At 38.9% G+C, this 21,100-nt stretch overlaps 1 protein-coding gene across 2 annotated transcripts in view; it reads right to left on the bottom strand.

Moving 5' to 3' along the window:
- ABCC4 (ATP binding cassette subfamily C member 4 (PEL blood group)) overlaps positions 1-21,100 on the bottom strand; it is a 140,557-nt gene that overhangs the window by 17,160 nt on the left and 102,297 nt on the right. Inside the window, exons 26-29 of one of the 2 annotated variants that reach the window (XM_064408440.1) lie at positions 17,602-17,757; positions 13,383-13,472; positions 12,741-12,913; positions 6,360-6,465 (exon numbers count right to left, since the gene is read on the bottom strand). In XM_064408440.1, the coding sequence (XP_064264510.1) occupies positions 6,360-6,465; positions 12,741-12,913; positions 13,383-13,472; positions 17,602-17,757 (525 nt within the window). The remainder of the gene's footprint in view (positions 1-6,359; positions 6,466-12,740; positions 12,914-13,382; positions 13,473-17,601; positions 17,758-21,100) is intronic. The other variant, XM_064408441.1, reaches the window with a different exon arrangement.

Here is a 21,100-nt window from a genome sequence, read left to right as displayed (position 1 = left end):
CTTTGGTCCCAGAACTCAGTGGGAATCTTTCTTAGGCTGAATAAAAACAAGAATGAATTTAGTTCTAATATTCTTTAGTCCATATTTTCAAGACAGAGGCTGAGTCAAAAAAGGAGCTTTATTAGTGTTTGTTCCTTCTGAATAATGACAGCAGGTGCACCAGTATGAATTTAACAATTTTACTGCAGAATACTGGATTCAGACCTACAATGTACTTTAAGGTTTTTATGAAGAATTAGATGCTTTGTTGCAAAATTTGGCATCCATTCTAGCTACTATAATCCATTAAGCTCCTTTTACATTCCTTAACAGAATAGACTTCAATAGCACAAGCATAATATCCAATAATATTAAGCCACACTCCAGATACTGGGCTCATAGAAGGTCAAATCTGCTTCCACCTTTCTGTTACAGAATGAGAAAAAAATACGTATTTTATATACATCCAGTTGTCCTGCTTTAGAATTTTGAAGGAAGTAATAAAATTCTTATTTTCAAAAATTTTCATAATTTATCACCCCAGGCTCCAGGAATACTTATGGTCTCATCAACTGACCTCTCTCAGACATCCCAAGCACCTGAGGGCCAGTGTCTGACAGTGGGCAGCTTTCCAGCAAGGAAACACTCTGACACGGACACACTGAAGACCAGAGTCACACCAATGATGGGACACAGCTTTCAAAAAGAACTGTTCTACAACCAGGATTGTACATTCTGTGTCTGGTGACTTAACATAATACACCCTAAACAGAATGTTGAGATTTGCTGTAAAACACATTCATTTTCCAGCAGTGATATTTAAGTAAGTGCAAAAGAAAGCCACCTAAAGAAGAGTCAGCAGACCATAGCTTTTCTGACTAACTCAGTATTACTAATTAAAGTGTACCACCACTACTTCCCTGGGTTCTCCACATCTCCATCAGAAGTGGGGCAGCTGCAGTGAAAGCTCACATGAAGGTATCAGTAGCACAGATGGGGCTTCCCCACTGCTGTAAGAGCTCTATCTCTCACTGGGCTGCAGATTTAGACTCCCTTTTGCTGTCCTTTGATGACTCTTGCACTTCTGGCAATGCAATTCTTCATAAGGAAGGGCTCAACCCGGTTACCCTGGGTACACAGAGGACATGACATTTTTCTGGGAATGGGGAGCATTGCATCCAGACCTCTTCAGACAGAGCACAGATTTTTGCACTTCCTGGAAGAATGCTGTCATCCCCATGGTAAAGAAGGGCAGTATGGCCATCACCACTATATTCACTTAAATATCTATCACCACTGTCTCATCTCCACCTGGATGGATCAAGGATATTAATGTGCAATACTGGGTCAGATATTGGAACTCCAGAGAGAGACAAGCGCTCAGACCTTGCCTGCTGCACAGCATTTTCTATACAGCTGTAGGTGATGGCCTTTTCACCAGACACCATGCTGCCTGGATCTCTCTCTCTCTTTGATTCCAAGATGTTTATACTTACTCTTGGTGGACTGATTGCTCTGCTGAAGTTAGAAATCTACAGCACAGGAAACATGGTTCCTGATTCGTGAGGACCAGATGTTCCTCCATGGCAAACACAACATCAGAAAAATGAGAATAATGAATGAGGGAGGCGTACCGGAAAGACGTGGGAAGTCATTTTCTATTGACCAAAAAAAAAACAACGCAGGTCTGGCTGTGAAGTGCATTGTATTGTTATCCTGAATATTAGTCATTTCAGAATGTAACCACAACAGGTTTTCCCATAAATAAATCAAATCTCTTCCCATGATTCTCTCATCAAAAACTTCTTATTTGAATGACAATTTTTAATTACTAGATCAAGTTCTGCTTGCATAAAGAGTTTCCATTTCAAAGAAGTATTGCACTGATATGAAAACTCTCTGGAGAAACATCCTTGTCATTGAAAAGTGCACAAGTTTTGACTCTGTGGCTTTCCTCTGGAGAGGCCACAGCATAGTATATACAGCAAACAACTCCATCAGGTTCTTGCCAGATGCATATACTTTATTTGCTACTGAACCACTACGCCCCTGGGTGAGCCTCAATTCCTGTATGCTTCTTTTTTCCCCTCTGTAAAAACAGAGTTTCTAAAAAGCATTTCTCAACCTGGAGAAGGAAGCAGAGAGGAGGGGGAGAAAGGGGTGACAGGGATTTTATAAGATACCCCTGGGATACTCTTGGGAGTTGTGCCCACTGGCTGCCACAAGTTTCAGATGTAGTTTACATAAAAGGCCTTTGCCCTCTATGGTGAGGACAGGACAGGGAATCAGCTGTTGAGGTGATGGGGAAGCTACAAGGAATGAGGGACCAATGAAGCAAGCCTGAGCTGAGCTTCTGCCAGCATTTGCCATTACAGAAGGGGTAACTGCAGCTTTCATCCTACCCTCCCCCTTCTCCCAGGCAGCAGTGCCTACCTGTGCCAAAGAGCTAAAAGGGGTACTGCTAGCACCTGATAGGAAGAGTTGCAACTTAGCTTCTGTAATGAAGGAAAAGGAATGAGAAAGTGTCCTATTAGATGCTGGAGGAGCACAGAGAGAAAAAAAAAAAAGGAGCTTGAAAACCGCTGGATTATAATTTTATGGTAGTATTATTTGATGGGCTGACTTAACAAGTCTTTCCAACTTTGGTTCCAAAGATTGTATGGATACTTCCCTATCTCACCCAGGTGTTTGAAGTTTAATTAATTAATGTTTATAAAGAGCGTTACAATTTCCAGATGAAAGGTCCTATGCAAGTGCAATGTAGTATTACTCATTGAGGCGATTGGGTTAGAGAGTATCACGTTACACAATACAGCTCTTCCCTCAATGATTTCAAGCGTTTGAAGTTCTGATAAAATGTGTTTATCACCAAGACAGATATAATGGAAATACTCTTAAGGCGTGACCTGGATTATGAAAGCAGAGGTATGGTTTTGGGAATGGAACAAACGCGAATTAAAACAACTCCTGGGGCCAGATTTGTCTACAGTTGTATAAAATATATTCTGTTCTTCCTTTTTTCCCTCCCTGAGTAGGCTTTTCTTCTCTTCTAAAATAGAACCGGTTATTACGACGGGTGTGAGCAGACATGCAACAGTTCACGTTCAGTTCCTATTTCCATACTCATCCAACTTGACATTTTCTCATGACTTTCTTAAAATTATTTTCTGTTCTAATTTTTTTTTTAACGTCTAGATTAACCCTAAAGGCGAACAGTTTCTTTTTGGAAAGTTCTGCTTTAACCAGTAATCAAATGGAATTACATCAAAAACTCATGGACAATGCCAAGCTGGAGACTGCAGCCAAGACACTCAAGACATGACAACCAGTTTTGACCCCCCGGTACACAAAAAAGCAAGGTAAATTTGAGCAAGCTTGGAATAGGGTTACCAGGGTGGTCAGTGAACTGGAACACCTATGAGGAGAGGCTGATGGAGCAAGGCGAGTTCATCCTGGAGAACTGATGGCTCCAGGGGACTTAACAGCAATCCACCCATAAAACAAAGAAGTTACTGAGAAGACAGAAGGCTCTTTAGTGAGATACACAGTGGGAAAACAAGAAACAATTGCCATAAAAGGAAGAAAGGTTTTCACTGGAATATAAGGAGAAAAAAGATTTAACGACTAAGGTAATTAAGCATTGGAGCAGGTAGCCCAGAGACTGTGGAATCTCCATTTCTCAAACTTTTCAAGACTCAAATGGAAAACATCCTGAGAAACCTGATGTGAAAGTAGTGGTGACCCTGCTTAGAGCAGGAGGTTCCTTTCAATCTGACCCAATGGGAAAGGAGGAAAGCCCAGGTGATGTCCACTTGTTCAGGAGTGGGCTTGAACACTCGTGATTGATTTAAGAGAGCTGAACAAATTTGTCCAAAATTTGTTGGAAAAATAAATTATTCATTATTTGTCAAAAGACAATTGTTACTATTTTGACTGCCAGGTTCTATCTTTGTTCTTCCTTCACTTTCTAAAAAAACGTATCACAGACAAACAACACAGAATTGGGATGGCTTATAAATAAGGCATTATTGCACCTAGAGGTCTCAATTAAAAGAGAAACAAAACCAGGATTTTTAATAATACCAGGTACTTTCTTTGTGCATTTCTGCCTCTTGAAAAAGAATCTGCATCAAGTTAAATTTGTGAATTACTAAAACATACCACTGACCAAGCAAATTACAGAACACACTAAAAGCTTTCCTTAGCTAAGTCTTCTAATTTTTTGTGATATTGAAGTAAATAATTAATTTTGCATGAATGCTGATTTTATTAATAGCCCTTATTAATGAATAGTTAGTCTTCTAGAGGAATATTCTTATTCTTGGCATTTTTAACATGTTTTTCTTCCAAAATTCTGTTTTATTCCTACTAGGAGTTAAATGCCCAAGTACACCAAGTAATTAAGTGTAACAGAAGCACACCTGCCATAACTCTGACAATTCTAAATATGAGATCGTGATTCCGATTTGCCCCTAAACAGAATCAATAACTAAGGATGTCAAGAAAACAGGATTGTTACGAAGTTACATCTCAGTTTTCTCCTTTTTTTTAAATCAGGCTTCTCACCCTCCTCCCTCCCCCAGTTTACAGAAATCTGTAAGATCAAAATGGAGCAATGCAAAAAGACGAAAAATATTTTGAAGTTACAGTTTTGAGAGTGCAGACTCAAAGACACATCTTGCAAATCTCTATCTTAATACTGTAAAGAGGCAAAAAGCATTAAAGACTATTAGACAATTAGGAAACTAGAAATCTTAACAGTGATGAAACTGAAACAACATAAGGGTAAGAATAATGCATGGACACTTAAAATGCAACAGAGTAGCTATGTAGTTGGCAATTATCCTGAGTAGTTTGGACAAAAGGGTGATTTTTATGCTTTGCTCCAAAAATTTTTGGCATAAAAAGGAAATATAACACTTCATTTTCACTGCAACTTCATGACATTAAAGGTAAACTAGGAAAACATCTTTGTGGAGAGAGCATTCTGTGCCTAACATGTTAATGGTAGTTAATGAACCAAAACCCACAGAAATCCCTTTGGACAGCTAACAAACACACACAGCTATTAATTAGGTCACAGTTGTTTCCTCACAAATCTTTTGTTCATTTCAGTTGTAGAAAACACCAACATATCCATTAGACCTGTGGGGAGGTATTCACCAGAGAAGAAAATATTTATTTATTATACGTTAAATGCTTGCAATTACATGACTACTTATGGCAGTTCTGCTGGTTTCTCTCTTTGTAAGTAAACTATAATCACTGAGCTCACAATCTATTCTATTCCTCAGAATACCACTCACCTCAGCAGATGGAATTGTTTTATTTTGTGTACTTCAGGCAACCACTCTACTCAATCAGAGATTTGTTAAAAAAAAAAAAAAAGGAAACAATTATGTTTCACTTTCATAAGACAGAAGCTGAGAGGTATTGGTGAATACCTCAGAGGTGAAGGTTAATTTCTGCTTGAAGTCCAGTTAAATTTGAGTTCCACCCATCTGAGTTCCCCAAACACAGTTTGCCCTCTATGCCAGTTACTTCATTAACCAGCTGTGAAGATGATGTTTGTAAAGAGCTCGTGTTCTTATTGCAGGAAATTGTAAAATTGCAGGCTGCATGTTATGTCAAGGACACAAACCAGGTGGATTTCCTGAGAGCCCAGGGAACACCACTGCCTTTATGAAAATAATCAGCAAGAGTTTCCTAATTTCTATGCATGTGCAATGCACTGTGGGGCAGACAAGGTGGCAGATACAGTGTAACATTCCTCTCTTGGGAACAAAGATGGCAGAGGGTGATGCTTTGGTCGTGGTCCATCTTCTCTGTTTGAACCTTGCTTTGGAAAGCTGGCCATGTTCATTACCTCACCAGTCTAGTACTACTTCTCCCATCACTACCTCTGCCCCAGGGCAGCTGCTGTCTCCTTGCCTCCATGAATCCTGCCCCAGAACCTCCACCACCACCTCCTCCTCACACAGCCCACACCAACTACTGCCACTGCCTCCCTCAGCCCACTGAGGCTGCATGAATACATCTGCCTGAACCCAGCTGACTGTCCAGAACTCACGGGTGTGACTTCACAGGCTCCCAGTACTGGCTGAGCTAATTTGCTCAGGTCCCCTGCTGCACCTCACCTGCAGTGGGTCCATGTCTTGCAGGATGGAAAGCACAAGGTCAGAGAAAGCAAGAATTCTTTCCAAGTCATTACATCTACAGTTTTATGAGTTTTGAGTTACAGTAGCTAGGATAATGAAGTTAACTTGGATAAGCCTAATATGTGACTTACACTCCTACCCACTTACAGATCAAAATTAAGAAGAGTCAATAACATTATTCTTCAGGAAAGAAAAAAAAAGTGAAGCAGTTAACTGTCTTACCATAATCCTATCACTGTCAATAATGGTGTTCAAGCGGTGTGCAATGGTCAGCACTGTGCAGTGAGCAAAGGTCTCACGGATCGTCTTTTGAATGAACTCATCTGTTCTGAAACACAGCAAGAGCAATGCAGACAAAAATAAGATGTTTGCATGGATAACTGAATGGCAGACAGGTTTTATGACTTCATCAAACATGACTGGATAGAAGGAAATATGTTTCTAAAGTTATTACAGCGCTTCTTCCTCTTGTTATACCAGATGACTTGGAGGCGTATCATGAAACACACTCCAAAATTTACCCTTTCATACCTCATGAGGAAAGGGTTTCTTCTTTTAAGTAGAGCAAAAGGCTTCATTTCAGGAGACTAATTTCTCAGCCTTCAATAACAGAAAAGGGAAATTCTGTAGATTCAGATAGTTCTACTGATTTCTACACAAAAAAAATTGTTGTTCTCTTGCAAGATTTAGTTCATGCAAGCAGTGAAGAAAAGTTGGTCAAAGTACAATATCTCTCATTGCAAATCATCTGAAGAACAAACACAAGGCAGCCTAGAACTAAGGTTCTTGATTTCAAATGCAAAAGAAGATTAATTAGAGGAAATGGTTGGAATAGCTCACTGGAATAGCTCAATAACTTGAATACTGAAAAAAAACAAAATGGCATACCCTGTAAATCAAAAGCATTAACTGGAATGCACAACCCAAGAAAAGAGATAGAAGATTCCAAGTTAAGAGTGAGCCTACTGTATGAATTAACCACCACCTAAGAAAAGGACAGCAGGAAACATAAGACTTGTAAAGAATGAAAACCAAGCTAGAGCACAGACACTGAAGTACATACAGGGCTGAAGTGAAAACTGTCACAAATAAAGTTGAGAACTGTGAAAAGGAAATAAAATTACACTGATAGGTAGTTAAGACACTAGAATGTTCTTTAGCCATGTAAATGAGCCGTAAGGCAAAAGATGGACAATACTGATGGAACTGGAGCTTACTGAAGTAACTAACTGTACAAGAGAAGCACTGACACCATCTAACTTAGAGGACACCAGTCAGGCTTATATGTGGAGATCTCTTCAGTCCCCTCTTAAGTCATTGAAAGGGAAGAGGCATGGCTGGAAGGCGAATCTGAGATCCTCGACTAGGCAGCCATCCGGTGATGAATGCCCTCTAGAGGCACCTGACAGCCCACACTGCACAGGTAGCCTTGGGTCCCACCACCAGGCCTTGGGAATACTCACATGTTGCCCCCTAGCATTCAAAAAAACCCCAAAAGACAATTGAGAAAAAGGAACAGAACCCAAAATTCTCATCCAAGATAGAAGGATAACATAAAGAACTCAAAATATACTGGCATTAGTTGAACCAAGGAAGCTCCAGGCAAGAAGTCAGGCACTTGAAGGCATGGGCCTCATTTCCAGGATTTCTATTAAAACGTGAATTTGTTATTTTGCATATATGATGACTGGAGAATAATAAAATGTGCAGATTGGGTTAAAAAAAAAGACAAGGCAGATATCTGAATAAACTAGAATATTTAGGCAGACATGTTGGCTGCAATCAGTTGCTTGCTAAGTCTTAATTCTTCAAATATTTAGAAGTAATGGCAAAATAAAATAAAATACATAAAAGATTCATAAAACGTATCTTCCCCTGATTAAGTAATATTTTTTTAGACAGAAGTAGTACTCCACACTGAATCTGTTTGCACATAATGAGTATCTGATATCGCTTCATGAATTATGCAAAGAGAATTGTTCTGAGGCCATCATGCCAGGAGGCACCAGCAATAAGAAGTGGACAGACAACTTTGGAAGAACAGGATGACTTAGAAGAATGAGGTGACTATTACATTTCCACAGTAGAAAGTATGAGTTCATGCTCAGGATGAACACAGCTTCTGTTACAAGCTAAGCTGAAGCAATCAGCGTGACAAAGGAGAAGACAGATCCTTGCTGATGACAGGAAGAATCATCAGAGAGAAGGAAGACATAAACAGTTAAGTAAGAATTGCATGCATTCTAACTGTTACCTTCATCTGGTAACAGAAACATTTAAAGTCTCTCATAGCATAAGAAAATTGAGTTTTGGACCACATTCTGAGACGCTTGGTCCTTCTGCTCCTACTTCCTAAAAGAAGCTCAAAAACAAAGTGGGAAGCAGGTGTTCCTCAACTCCTTTTGAACAAAGGCCAGTAAGCGATCAGGAAAAGAGACAGGAGGAGAAGTCAGGACAGGGTCAGGCTCTTTAGTTGTGTGTTATCGCCTTAAGAAAAGGAAGTTGCTCATCATGTTCCACATCACAGCTATACCAGTCCTTTCACCCCAGTGTTAATGCATGTGTATTTGTTTGCTCTCTTCTCAGCAATGCCTCAATAACCTGACTACTCTTACCTCCAAAAGGGAAAAAAAAAAAAGCAGGGACATGCATGAAAACACTCACTATGGAAGAGTCTTATAGAGACACCAGGATGTGTTCTGTGCAATGTTCTGTTTGAAATAGCAAAACAGAAACAAAATATTCAATATTCAACACACCCTAGAATTTTGTAAAGGAAGTCTTTTTCTTTCCTTATTGTCAAGCTCAAGGTGAAGTTTTCTCCGAAGCTACTACAGAACATGAGAATCATAGCTGGCTCAGGAACTTTGAGAACAACTTTACAAAGGGCTTAAAATTATTTGTAACTCAAGTTATTCCTACTGTTTTCAGAGAATGCCTCAGCTTTGACTATCCCTGTCCTCTGCATTAATTTATATTATCTCCTTTTATTACATGTCTTCTTTATAGCACTACCTCTTCCTACATTTACAAGAAAAAAGCCTCTCATTCTTAGAGAGATAATATCAAACTATCATCTTAAACAGGTATTTCTTGAACACAAGCTTATCACTAACAAGAAACTGCTGTCCATATTGTGGGCGTGACAAATGTTCTAAAATGAGACTTCAGAGTAATCAGGAACAGACTTAATAGCTCCATCTTCAAATATCACAGAACAAGATCTGATGCAGACGTGTCTGCTGACTGACACTTGGCTAGATCCTCTCCAAGGTACATGGTAGATCTTGGAGCATAGTTTTTGGGACAGCAAGCAGAAGCACCATCAGTAACCTCCAGGAGAATCTCAGGAAGAAGCTAGGGAAAGCAAGAAAATCTGAAAACATCAAGAAAAGCATTTGTATGCACCATTATGTGCTGACAGAGGGTAGAGACTGTACCACATACCAGTTAGAGCTAGAAAAGTACCAAAGGAAACATAATTTCTGTCCCTTTTTCAGGGCATAAATGGACTCTTAGTGATGTCTACCCACAAGTGAGCAAGTGTCTAGGCAAGTGCCAAGTGATTTCATCATCCACCTCAGTAGATCAAACCCCAGCATCTTTCAGGCACATCAAAAACCAAAGGTGCAACCTGAATACCAAAACCAGGGCTGCTGGATGACAAAAACCCAATCCTAATCTGATTATATAAAAATGGGAACCACGATACTCCCTACTGCAAGGAACAATACAATAAGAAGGCACAAAATGGTGGTACAGCTGTCCCACAGGCACCACAAGTTGAGGATCTAACACCAAGTTTCCCAGCAACCCAAGATCTGGTGTAACCTGAATTAGTTGACTGTGTAAAAAGAAAACTATCTGAAGAGGAAGAATAAATATGATCTGAATGCGAAGGAACCAAGCTGCTGAAAGGAAAACTGGGTAAGTCATTATCTTCTAATGTCCACCTGAGATTGTCCTGAAAGCGTATCTCACACTACACAATTCCTGAGAGGCTTAGATAATTTCTCAGAAAGAGAAAGAGTTACAGATAGCAGTTAGACATAATAAAAGGTTAAACCTGACAAGTTTAAGATGGCTAATGAACTGAACTATGTGCAATGGCTGGTTTTACTAGACTCAGTGAACAACCAATGTAAAAAGATGGCAGTTGTTTGCTCACCCAAAGTTTTGTTCTCTATAGGCAAAAATACCAGTTAACACAACTAAAATAAATTCAGTATTTTTAAAAAGTCTCAGTTACTAATGGTTTTGTTTCTGTGTATCATCAAAGCAACTACATGAAGATTTTCAGCTCTTTTGCTCCAGATTTCACACAATTTTCCAGAACAATTCAACTGCTTTAAAACCAGACTCTATTCTTCAGGGTGAGAATGGACCAAGAAGATAAAATCAAATTAAATGTCTGTCAGTCATCATATAAATCATGCAGGTAGTCTGACTTAGGGCAACCTTCTTTATGGCAAGCTCCTCCTTCCCCCCAAAAAGCACTCACACCTCTGCCACATGCAGAGCAGGTGGCATCTGTGAGGAGCTAGGGAGAAAATGAGGGTACATAGGCAAGCCAGAACACATGAGAAGGGAGAAGATGAACTTCAAATTCCTTCCCTTCACTCCCAGTAGCAGATAAGAATGGCCTAGCTGAGCTGAAATGTGGTGGGGAGTCCCCTCAGTCCCCTAGGAAAGCTACAGTGCCCACCACACAGCATCCACTGCCTCACGTCACCTCACCCTTCCTTCTCTTCCTGCCACCCCTAACCCCTGCCTTCTCACACCTGCTTCCAGGTTTGTGGGAAATGGAAAAGGGTGTTGTCCAACACAGGCTGAACTGCAGAAAGGACATGGTGGCAGCAGTAGTTGAGGCTGCCAAGGAAGAGAGATCAAAAGCCAGAAAAACAAACCAAAAAAAGAGAAAAGTATCTCCAGAGCTGGTGGCAGCTTGCCATGGTCTCCCATCTCAGGTGCTCAGTAAGATGTGTGCTTGCCACCAGGTGAGAGACAAGGGTGCCAGGTATGGGGGTTGTGCATCAGAAGAGTAGGAGGTTTTCCTTACACACCAAAAATGCCTCCCTAACTGCTCAGTTAAGCAACCCACATCAGCATTTCCTGATGATCATCCTATCAGATTGTAGAGCTAAAAAATACTTGGCTCTAGTTATACCAACACATTAAGGAAAAGGTAATAATGACTGTAATGCAAACTGAATTCAAAGAAGAAGTTCCAAGTTATTATTTGTATTGTTATGCCTAGAGTTGATACAAACAAACATTTACCTTATTATAATATATATTGCAGCACACATTAATCAAGATCAATTAAATGGATAGTGTAAGTTGAGAACGCACATGTGAGATGCCAAAATAGGGAGGATGAGTAAGATGGTATTAAATTTCCCCACCTATGATTAATCACAGTTAATCTATCAGAGCTCAGCCAAAAATAAACTAAGAGTAAAAAAAGAAAAAAAAGAAAAAAAAGAAAAAAAAGAGAACCTCTGGGAAGGCACTTCTCTACAGGTTTTAGAAATACACTGTCAGCTGAACTGTAAAGCTTCACCAGTGGCACCACTTCTCCTCTAAGAAGATGTTAGAAAAATGAGTCACGCCCAGATGACATACAAAATCCTTAATGCATCTGTTTGAGGGACTTGCTGTGTTATTGTCCTCTTTGGACTTTGAGTTCTCCCTCAAGCCATAGTTTGTTGGAACTATATATTCAGCTCAGACTAATTGATGCAGTACGTTTGCAGTATTGTTTCCAAAATATTTCCACCAGCGCCTCAAATGTTTCAAAAATTAACAGTGGGGGTACTTAGCTATTGGAACAATTTAACAGGGGTTGTCATTGAATTTTTTTTTGCTATTGAGGTTGGATGTTCTTCCAGAAGTACACTCTAGTTCAGACAGAAATGAATTCAGGAAAGTTCTGCTGTCCTGAGTTATACAAGACAGAATAATGAATAAGTGAGTCCATCCTAGAGACCTAAACATCTCCAAATCTGCTTTGCAGTTCCTGTGGTGTTTAGGACAGCTTACCTTCTGCCCCTGCCCCTACTTGACCTCTAACTTACCACACCAGCATCTGAAAGGACAGCATCTCACAACCAGAAGTATCTGGTTTTGCTTACAGCCATTCTTCACCTTTCTAGTTTTAGGGGGTTTTGGGAGCAAGATGAATTAAATATTTTGTATTTATTTATTTATTTATTTATTTATTTCCAACAAACATTTCTTCCAGAAGTCAACACAACTCAACTTGTTTCCTAGCTATTCTGATGTTACAGAGATGTATTTTCAAGAACGTTCTTGTCTTCTAATCTATGGCTGCAGGACAAATAAGATTTGAATATTAATTTCCCTACTCTATGGAATGCACTGAAATTAGGGATCTTTTGAGTGCTTAGTTTATATCATCTGCTCCACAGCCAAAGCTCAATCGCCCCGTTTTGAATAGACAAAAATGATGGTATCATCAAAAACATAAAACAGCAATACAAAGTACGTGAAATATAAAGCATTTAAGTTAATCTCTACAGCAGAGATGAACATATTAGGAGAGAAACCAGCTCATTTTAATATGACAGATTTTGTTTTTACCTTGGGTCCACATTTGCTGTTGCTTCATCAATGATAAGAATACGATTTTTTTTTAGAACTGCTCTGGCAAGACACACCAGCTGTCTCTGACCAACACTAAAATTAGATCCAGATTCTGCCAGCTGTGTCTCCATTTTGTTGGGTAGATCTTCCACAACCTCCTTCAGTTGCACCTGTTGACATGTCAACATATTGTAGGATGAGTAACTCTCTTTTAAATCAGCTATTGTGCGTCTGATGACACAACAATAAGTATGCAAGGTTTGCCTTTTATATTCTGACACAAAATGAGTGAGTGCCAAGTTGGATTACAGTGTGTGTCAGTTATTAGAATTCTAAAAACATGTTGTTAAGAATCTATTAATGTTCATTAAAACCAAGATATGAATCAAACTATAACCAAGGCATCATCCCAAAGGATAATTTTTTCATAAAAGACTTATATAACAATATACACACCTGCACACACATGCACACACACATACACAAATGCACATATGATAGTCTTCCTTTTTCTGTCAACAGCTATACCTTTATCAAACCTGATGAAAACATCCAAAACCTAACACACACAAGCACCATAATGTTATTGTTATGTGGATTTTAAATACCAGATGTACACTATTAGATTTTGTAAGTCACCTCTTCCAAGGCGTTCCACAGCTCTTCATCAGTGTATTCATTGAAAGGATCTAAGTTTTTCCTCATGGTTCCAGTGAATAAAACAGGCTCCTGAAACCCAGCAAAATCAGCATTCCACTATAAATACAGGTTTTATAACGTAACAGGTAATTTAATGATAATCACAGCTAACCTACATCAACAATAGCACAGAAATATCCAACAACAAGCTATCAACTCTGAAATACAAAGGTGTACATTACAACTGCATGCTTAAGAGGGATGGGGGAGAGGCAAGTGTTCAACTACTATGTATGAAGATAATTTACCAAACAGGACAGGTCTGTTTGCAAATTGCTGTACACAGTTATGTCGGTACTTAAACGGGCATTTACATGCCACTGTTCTGATGCCACAAGCTACATATATATACTTATATGAAATCACTCCTATCCTCATGGTATTGTTAATGAAAACCAACAACTAGCACTGTCAATGAGCTCACACTCCTAAATCACTTTTGGGCAGTTTTGAAAACCTGGTTTTGAAGTACATAAACCAGAGAGGAATCAAAGAGCTTACAATGGCTTTTTGGTTTTCCTTCTGTGTTTGGCTGTGGGTTTTTTTTTTTTGGTTTTTTTTTTTTTTTTTGTTTGTTTGGGTTTTTTTTGGGGGTTGTTTTTTTTTGGTTTGGTTTTTTTTTTGGTTTTTTTTTTTTTTTGTTTTGTTTTTTGTTTTTTTGGGTTTTTTTTCATACCATAAAAGCCCTTCCATTTTACCATCAGGGCTAAGCAGGAACAGCTTTCACCATTTAAAACCTAAACACATCTATACTGCCACAACACCAAAGCAAACTTACTTAGAACTGGAGCACTGCTGGGCAAAGCTCTCACTCAAATTACACCAGGGAGTCAAATCAGTACCTTCTCCCATTCAGGTACCAATGTGGTTGAAGCAAGTTTTGTTCTACTTCAGTTCCCAGGCAGAGTAATAAAAGATAATTAATCAAACTGGCACAAATCAAATTACACTGAAACATGTAGTATTTAAGAATTGGGAGAGGACTTTTGGTTCAGAACTCCTTAAGCAACAGATCAGTACTCAGTAATGTGAGTTGCCAGACCTGAGAGTCATGCACTGACATGACTTTAGGGCTAAACTCATCTTAATACCACACATAAAGACAAAAACAAGCCAAAAGCTGTAACAGTGCTAATCCTAAATGGAGACCATTCATCATGTTGTCAGTCCTCTTTAAATTGGGGAAATTTTAGGCAAAAACGTGTTCTTTTTTTTTCCTTTCTTCTCTAGGAAATAAAATCTAACTTACACTGGGCAACTTCAGCTTACTCTGAGATTAACCTGTCATGACTTTCTCCCCATCTAACCCTAGTGATGCACAGCTCCAAAGTGCTGCAGCAAACCAGAAGAGAATTCAGACCTTAACTCTTTTATTGTCTTTGAATTTTGAAACCATCTGAGTGCTATAAAAGAATTTAAAGACAAAACATACTGTAAGTAATATGAAGGAAGATATACATTTCTTGATATAATATGCCAATTATTTGAAAGTATCTGCTGCAATAGCAATGTCATTAAAAATTTGCTGAATGAGCAGAAGGGTTTAACACAAAACATTTCCAGGCCAAAAAACAATTTTCTTCAAAAACACCTAGAAACTAATTTGTTTAACAACACACATTTTAGTACACCATTTAGTGTATTTTGAAGGTATTGTTAAACTTATTTTCCTTTTCAATCCATTTTTATAGGTTGGCAAAGAAGAGGCTGAACCTATAAAGTGTTCACAACTATTAAAGAAGTCCTAACAACAGACATGCACTGCAACAGAAGATAAGGATATTTTTTAATTACCATTTCTGACACAGATTATTATTTAAAACAGTCTGGTTTATGAGAGGAAAGCAATAAGACTAACCTGTAAATAATTGTTGTAAAAATGCTTGCAGTCAGAGAGGCAGACAACATTTGCATAGAAAAGATTTACAAACACAACCTTTACACAGCTCCATCCAAGCAAGCAATTAGAAGCCTAAGCACATTTTTATTTCTCCAGGTAGGTATTTAAACTCACACACAAGAAAACTTCAGTCTTGCCTCATCACTCTCTAGGAATGGCTCTGTTTAGCATGTTTTATGTTGCAATTCTAATAAGCATCTCTCTCTCTCTGGTTTTTCAACTGCCCACATAATTATGAAGATATTTACTGCAAAATAACTACCTGATGTTACATTGCTATTATTGACACTGCTATTAGCACAATGCAAGACAATGCCTATCATACAGTTACCAGAGCAGAAACCTGATTCCAAACCCTCCTTCCTCCTCTTCTTTGTACCACCACTTGATAGTTTTGCATATTTTTAGTTGAAACAGCCTTCCCTTACACAAAAAACAAAACCAAAAAGAAACAAACAAAAGCAAACAAACAAACAAACAAAAGAAAAACAACCAAAAAACCCCAAAAACAAAAAAAAAAACCCACAACGACCAAAAAAAACCAACCAAAAAACCCCAACCTGCTAGCCTTTGGACACTCAAAACTTTTGTGACTATGAGCAAACCTTATACAAATTTGACAAAAATCATAGAGGTCCAATGGATTAAAACAGTTTTAAAACTCTGTCAATAGACTTATGTATGAAAAAAACCTCACATGTACAATTGAATGCAGTGAATTTTGAGCATCTGTGTCATTCAACATGTAGAAACTCTATTTGACCTGCAGTTTTCCTGTATCAGTGTCCTATTTTGTTCAACTGGGCTGAACTCTTCAAAATGAAAAAAATCACCCAGAATAGCTATAGGCAAGGCTTTCAAAAAGCTGTAGACCTTGAATGAACTGATGATCATCTGCTTTCACGAGAAAGGAACGCTACACACAAACAAAAAAGTGGAATTTAAATCCATATAAAGTTCTCTTTACATACAAAAGATGACTAGTTCCAGTGAGTACTGCAATAACAAAGCCTGCAGCATGCAGAAACAAAAGACATCCTGCATTAGGCAACAATCCAATTGCTGGGGAAGTACCTATTTTTAAATTTATTTTTTTTAATAGCTTACCTGTTTCTTTTTGACTCCTATTCTTCGAGGAAAAAAAAAAGCTTCATTACCATTTGTATTAGATTCTCAACTTAAAGAAATTAATGCACTCTGACTGCCACCCTGCCAACAGACTAGCACACATTCAGACATAACCCTAAATACAGATTCTGTTATAACATAGAGAGATCTGAGAAATAATGCTAAACATGGCAAAAAAAAATTCCTCTGGTTTACAGTCTGCTCTTCACTCTACCTGCCAGATGAACTACTTTCCAAAATACGACTTCACATTTGCAGCATACGAGCTTTTCACTCTTCCTGCCTCTTCATTGGAGAGCAAATGCCCAGAGAAGAGATCAGAGCTCTCATGAAACTGTAACATGCACAGACTTTGCCTTCTAAGTTTTAAGGTTACACATAACCCTTCTCTGATACAATGTCTCATGAAAGTAAGACTCCAAGGGAAGTCCTGTGACCTACTGGATTTCTTTGAACAGCCTTTCTTGTACTCCAGCATGAGAGATGAGGCTATTTCCATCACTGCCTTATTGGGTTTCTTTCCTGTACTGCAGCCTTTCTTGCATTCAGCTTCTAAAATTCATCAAGTTTTATTTATTATGGGTTATAATGACCTACTCTTGAGCCTGTTCCCCTGGTCTTCTCCTGACCCACCTTCTCCAAATAAAGCAAAAGCTGATAGCTCACTTCTAGGTAGCCCATTTGCTCCTTCTAAATCTAGCACCACTCAGTTTGTACAGGGGTTACTAGAGAGGTGAAAGTTGTCTTGCCAAGTCCCTTACTAAGGAAGCATCAGGCAGGAATTGCTGCCAAAGGATCAAGTGACTTCAGAGGACTGCTGAAGATTGGTATACACTTATCAGATTGTCTCTGCTTTTCCACAGACTATGGGAGGACAGCATATAGCTAACACACAGATATTCCAAAGGAACAGACAGGGTATAAAAATGGAAAAAAAAATGCTCCAGCCCGCAAAACTGATTCTGTTTATCTTAAAATAATCAAGACCTTAATCAAGCAAGAATAGTTACAAGCTACAGTTGCTGTATCTACTGCATTCAGAGGTGCAAGGGGAACACATTCCAGCAGAGCACTTTAAACACTAAGGTATTATATTCAAAACATCCATGGCAAACCAAGTCACTCTCTTACTTGAGGTATAATTGAAATTTTCTTCCGCAAGTCATGGAGTCCCAGCTCTGATGTCAAGTACTTATCAATCCAAATCCTTCCTTCAGGTTCTGCCAAGCGAAAGAGGGCTGCTATCAGAGAGCTCTTCCCAGCTCCGGTTCTTCCCACTATTCCAACCTATGGAGCAAGCACACCTGTACAATTAAACTGTGAGCTTTTCAGGAGAAATTAGTATGTCAAGCAACATTTTTACAGCTTCACAGGATTTGCAGTAGAACATGCACCAAATAAAACTTCTTTGTAATTAACATTCTTCCAAGAGGAAAAATCCTCTCCCCTTAAATTTGTTTGGATTCAGGTGACATTTGTATACATGACAATTTCTTGGATCATATTGAAAGGTGAATGATTTCCCCTTAATGTGTGGTGTCTTATTGTGTAAATAAGATAAAGTGGCTCAATGCATACAGTAAAGTGATTCAAGGTTGTTAATTTTTATACTGAACCTGGTTTGCTGGGTGATGTTAGGCAAATCATTTCAGGCATGCATCTACTACTCAACCCCAGAAAGGACTCCCATAAAACCCTCTGGGAACAATGTACTCCCAATTTAAATAACTGAGACTGATTTTGGTTAGTTATGGTTAAGGTGAAGTACTTTAAAGTAGCATGATTATAAACTGTATCCATACTTCAGACATCTTCAGCAAGCATTGAAACTACAAGGCCATGACATCAAGGTGAAATTCCTTTTCAAACAAAAGAAACAGCAAATAATAAAATCACAGAGAGTCAGGGTTCTCTTTGTTCCCCAAGAAAAACTGGAAGACATACACAATGTGAAAAAAAAAGAAAGCTTTCAGAAAAAAAAGAGACCATGAAAAATATGGGATTGATAGCTTTAATGTCAAGGGGCTAAGATCAACAAATACTTCTTCTAATTTTTTTAATGTTCTATTTGGGTAAAGGGTTCTTAGAGAAAAAGAGTGTACAGTAATCAACTGCATCAGAGAAGATAATGGGTGTAACCCTCTACACAGATCTGATCTGGCAGAATTTGTTATTTCCTGCATTCTGTTCTAATCCCTACATTAAAAAAAAAATCAGAACACTGGAAAAAGTTCAGAACAGTGCAACACAAAATTAATATGGGTTGGAGATCCTGATTTGATGGGGAAGGATTTATGAGAATTAAACACATATAATATGGCTTGGTGAAATGATTGGTGTGCAGAAAGGAGGAAGAAAGATGAAAACACTCATGAGTGTACATACAGACACCAGAGGGCAATTACCTACTGCCTGAGACTCACCTGTATGCAGCAATGCCTGCTGAAATGAAATTCAGCACAGGAAACTGCACCAAAGTGCAAGGAGAAACTTTCAGTCAGAGACACTACGTTCAGACAGAACAGCAGTGCCCACATTTGATAAAAAGTACACAACACACTAAAAAAGTACATTTCAAGGAGCAACTTATGCTGCATAATCTAAAGATATTTTCTCCTTCTACATTCTGATTTAACAATTTCAGCCAACAATTCATTATTGTACAACTGTATATACACTAATTAACATTTCTACAATGCTTTTTATTGAACAGACTAATTTAAGCAAATCTGTTACAATAAATAATAAAATGTCTAGTACTCTAAATTGTATCAGCGAAACAACGGAAAAGTAGTTCTGAATAGATAAACTACAGCACAGAAAGAAAGTGCTGAATAGAGAACAGAGACAATCAGAGTTGTGAAAATGAAAGTTCAATTGTTCCTCTGCAAATGTCAATATAAAGTATTGTATCAAAGATATAAAGAAAAAGAAACATAAAAATACATTGATACTTAAAATAAAAATGCAGCTGCTCTGCATATTGTCAAAATCCCACTTTCAGTTTGGCATCAAATGAAAGGACTATGCTCTTCAACATTTAGAAGAATCTATTTGCATCTTCGGTCCAATTGACTACAGGCTGCTGAAAACTGACAGGAATTTGAAAGAGCTCTCAGTATACACATTATCCATTTTTTGAATACATTTTATTCTTCACAGGCCCACACTCACAGCCAGTGCATATACAGCACCAGTCTGCAAATGGAAGTGCCACCTATCAGGAATCCGACGGGCAGGACTGTGCTGCCTGCTACAAGCCCAGTGCACACACAGGAGTACACCTGCTACGCTGGGCTCATCATTACTCAAGTGTCACTTGTACTTCACAGCAGAGCTGCACAAAAAATGTGAGATTTACAGCATGTCAGCCACTCCACTGAAACTGCCCATGTCTTTGTTATCCCTCAGGCAACCTCCCTTTCGTCATGGGAGCACAGCTGCCATGCCATAAATCTACATGTGCACCTTCTCAACATTTTCATGTAGCCCGCAGATCCAGGAGCTGTCAGGAAAAGGTGCATTTAACAGTATGTTAGCTAATAAGCACTCATGAGCTCCCTGAAACAAAGAGGGTGTGTAAAAGCCAATACTACACATGCTAACCTTCCCCTGCTGCAGCTATAGTAGCAGAGGAGGTTAATCCCTGCCAGCTACTGGCACGGCAGTTTGTGTCTCCCTGCTCTGTTTCTGTCAGACCACACTACTTCAGCAAAGATGTTTAAAACACAGGGTCCTTCCCAGCCTCCTCTGACTCTAGGGAAATACTGAATGTCAAGACAAACAGATCAAAAGAGACCTTAACCCATGAGTGATTTGCTAGCAATCACCTCCCTCATTCTTACCATACCCACAGCTTCCCAAACTGGGCCCTGGGGTGGCTACAAGAACAAATACAAGCACAGCAGAAGCTTAAACTCATTCCTGCTGCCAGTGGCACTGCAGCCACCAGAAGCCTCTATAAGCCAGGGGCCTGAACAGGCATAAGAGCCTCTCAATGACAGCAGTATGGGCAGAATCCCCAACAGATCTGGAAACCTTGTTCTGAAGAAGATGCTGCTCCATAATTAAAACCAATATGAGGAGGAGAGATGCTTGGGAGATTTATTTTACACAGTGGCAGCCTACTGTAGTATTGTGCAAAACATCACAGAAAGCAAACACGAAGTTCTTGGCAATAGTTTCAAGCTGGACAAATTCAGGATGATGAAACCACAGCATAACTGCTCAGCAAAAATAATACCCTCAGTCATCCCTCCATCTCCTATCTCCACCAAGGACTGAGTCATGCATTGCTAGTATCTCTTCCTTCCATTTTTAGTTTTATTTCTGTCTCTCACTGAGAAATATAGGACTTCTTATCCATATTGGAGAGACTTGTAACAGCTAAGGAGACAACCCACATGGCTCTTCTTCTCAAAAAGAGAAGATTTTTAACCATTTTTGACTCATTCACAGCTAATTCCAGGAAATCACCTCAATGTAGCAAAGTCCAGTTGAATTTTTGCAACATGCATGTTATTAAAAGGTCCACGTGAGGAAATGAATGTGTTTGGAATTGAATGGAAAAATACATTGAAAAGGAGGCAGGGGCAAGGATTGTAGAGTTGAACCATCCTCCTAGGGAAGA

The sequence above is a fragment of the Passer domesticus genome, chromosome 2 (assembly GCF_036417665.1).
Source record: "Passer domesticus isolate bPasDom1 chromosome 2, bPasDom1.hap1, whole genome shotgun sequence".
Taxonomy (NCBI): Eukaryota; Metazoa; Chordata; class Aves; order Passeriformes; family Passeridae; genus Passer; species Passer domesticus.
This window is presented reverse-complemented; position numbering and strand designations above follow the sequence as displayed.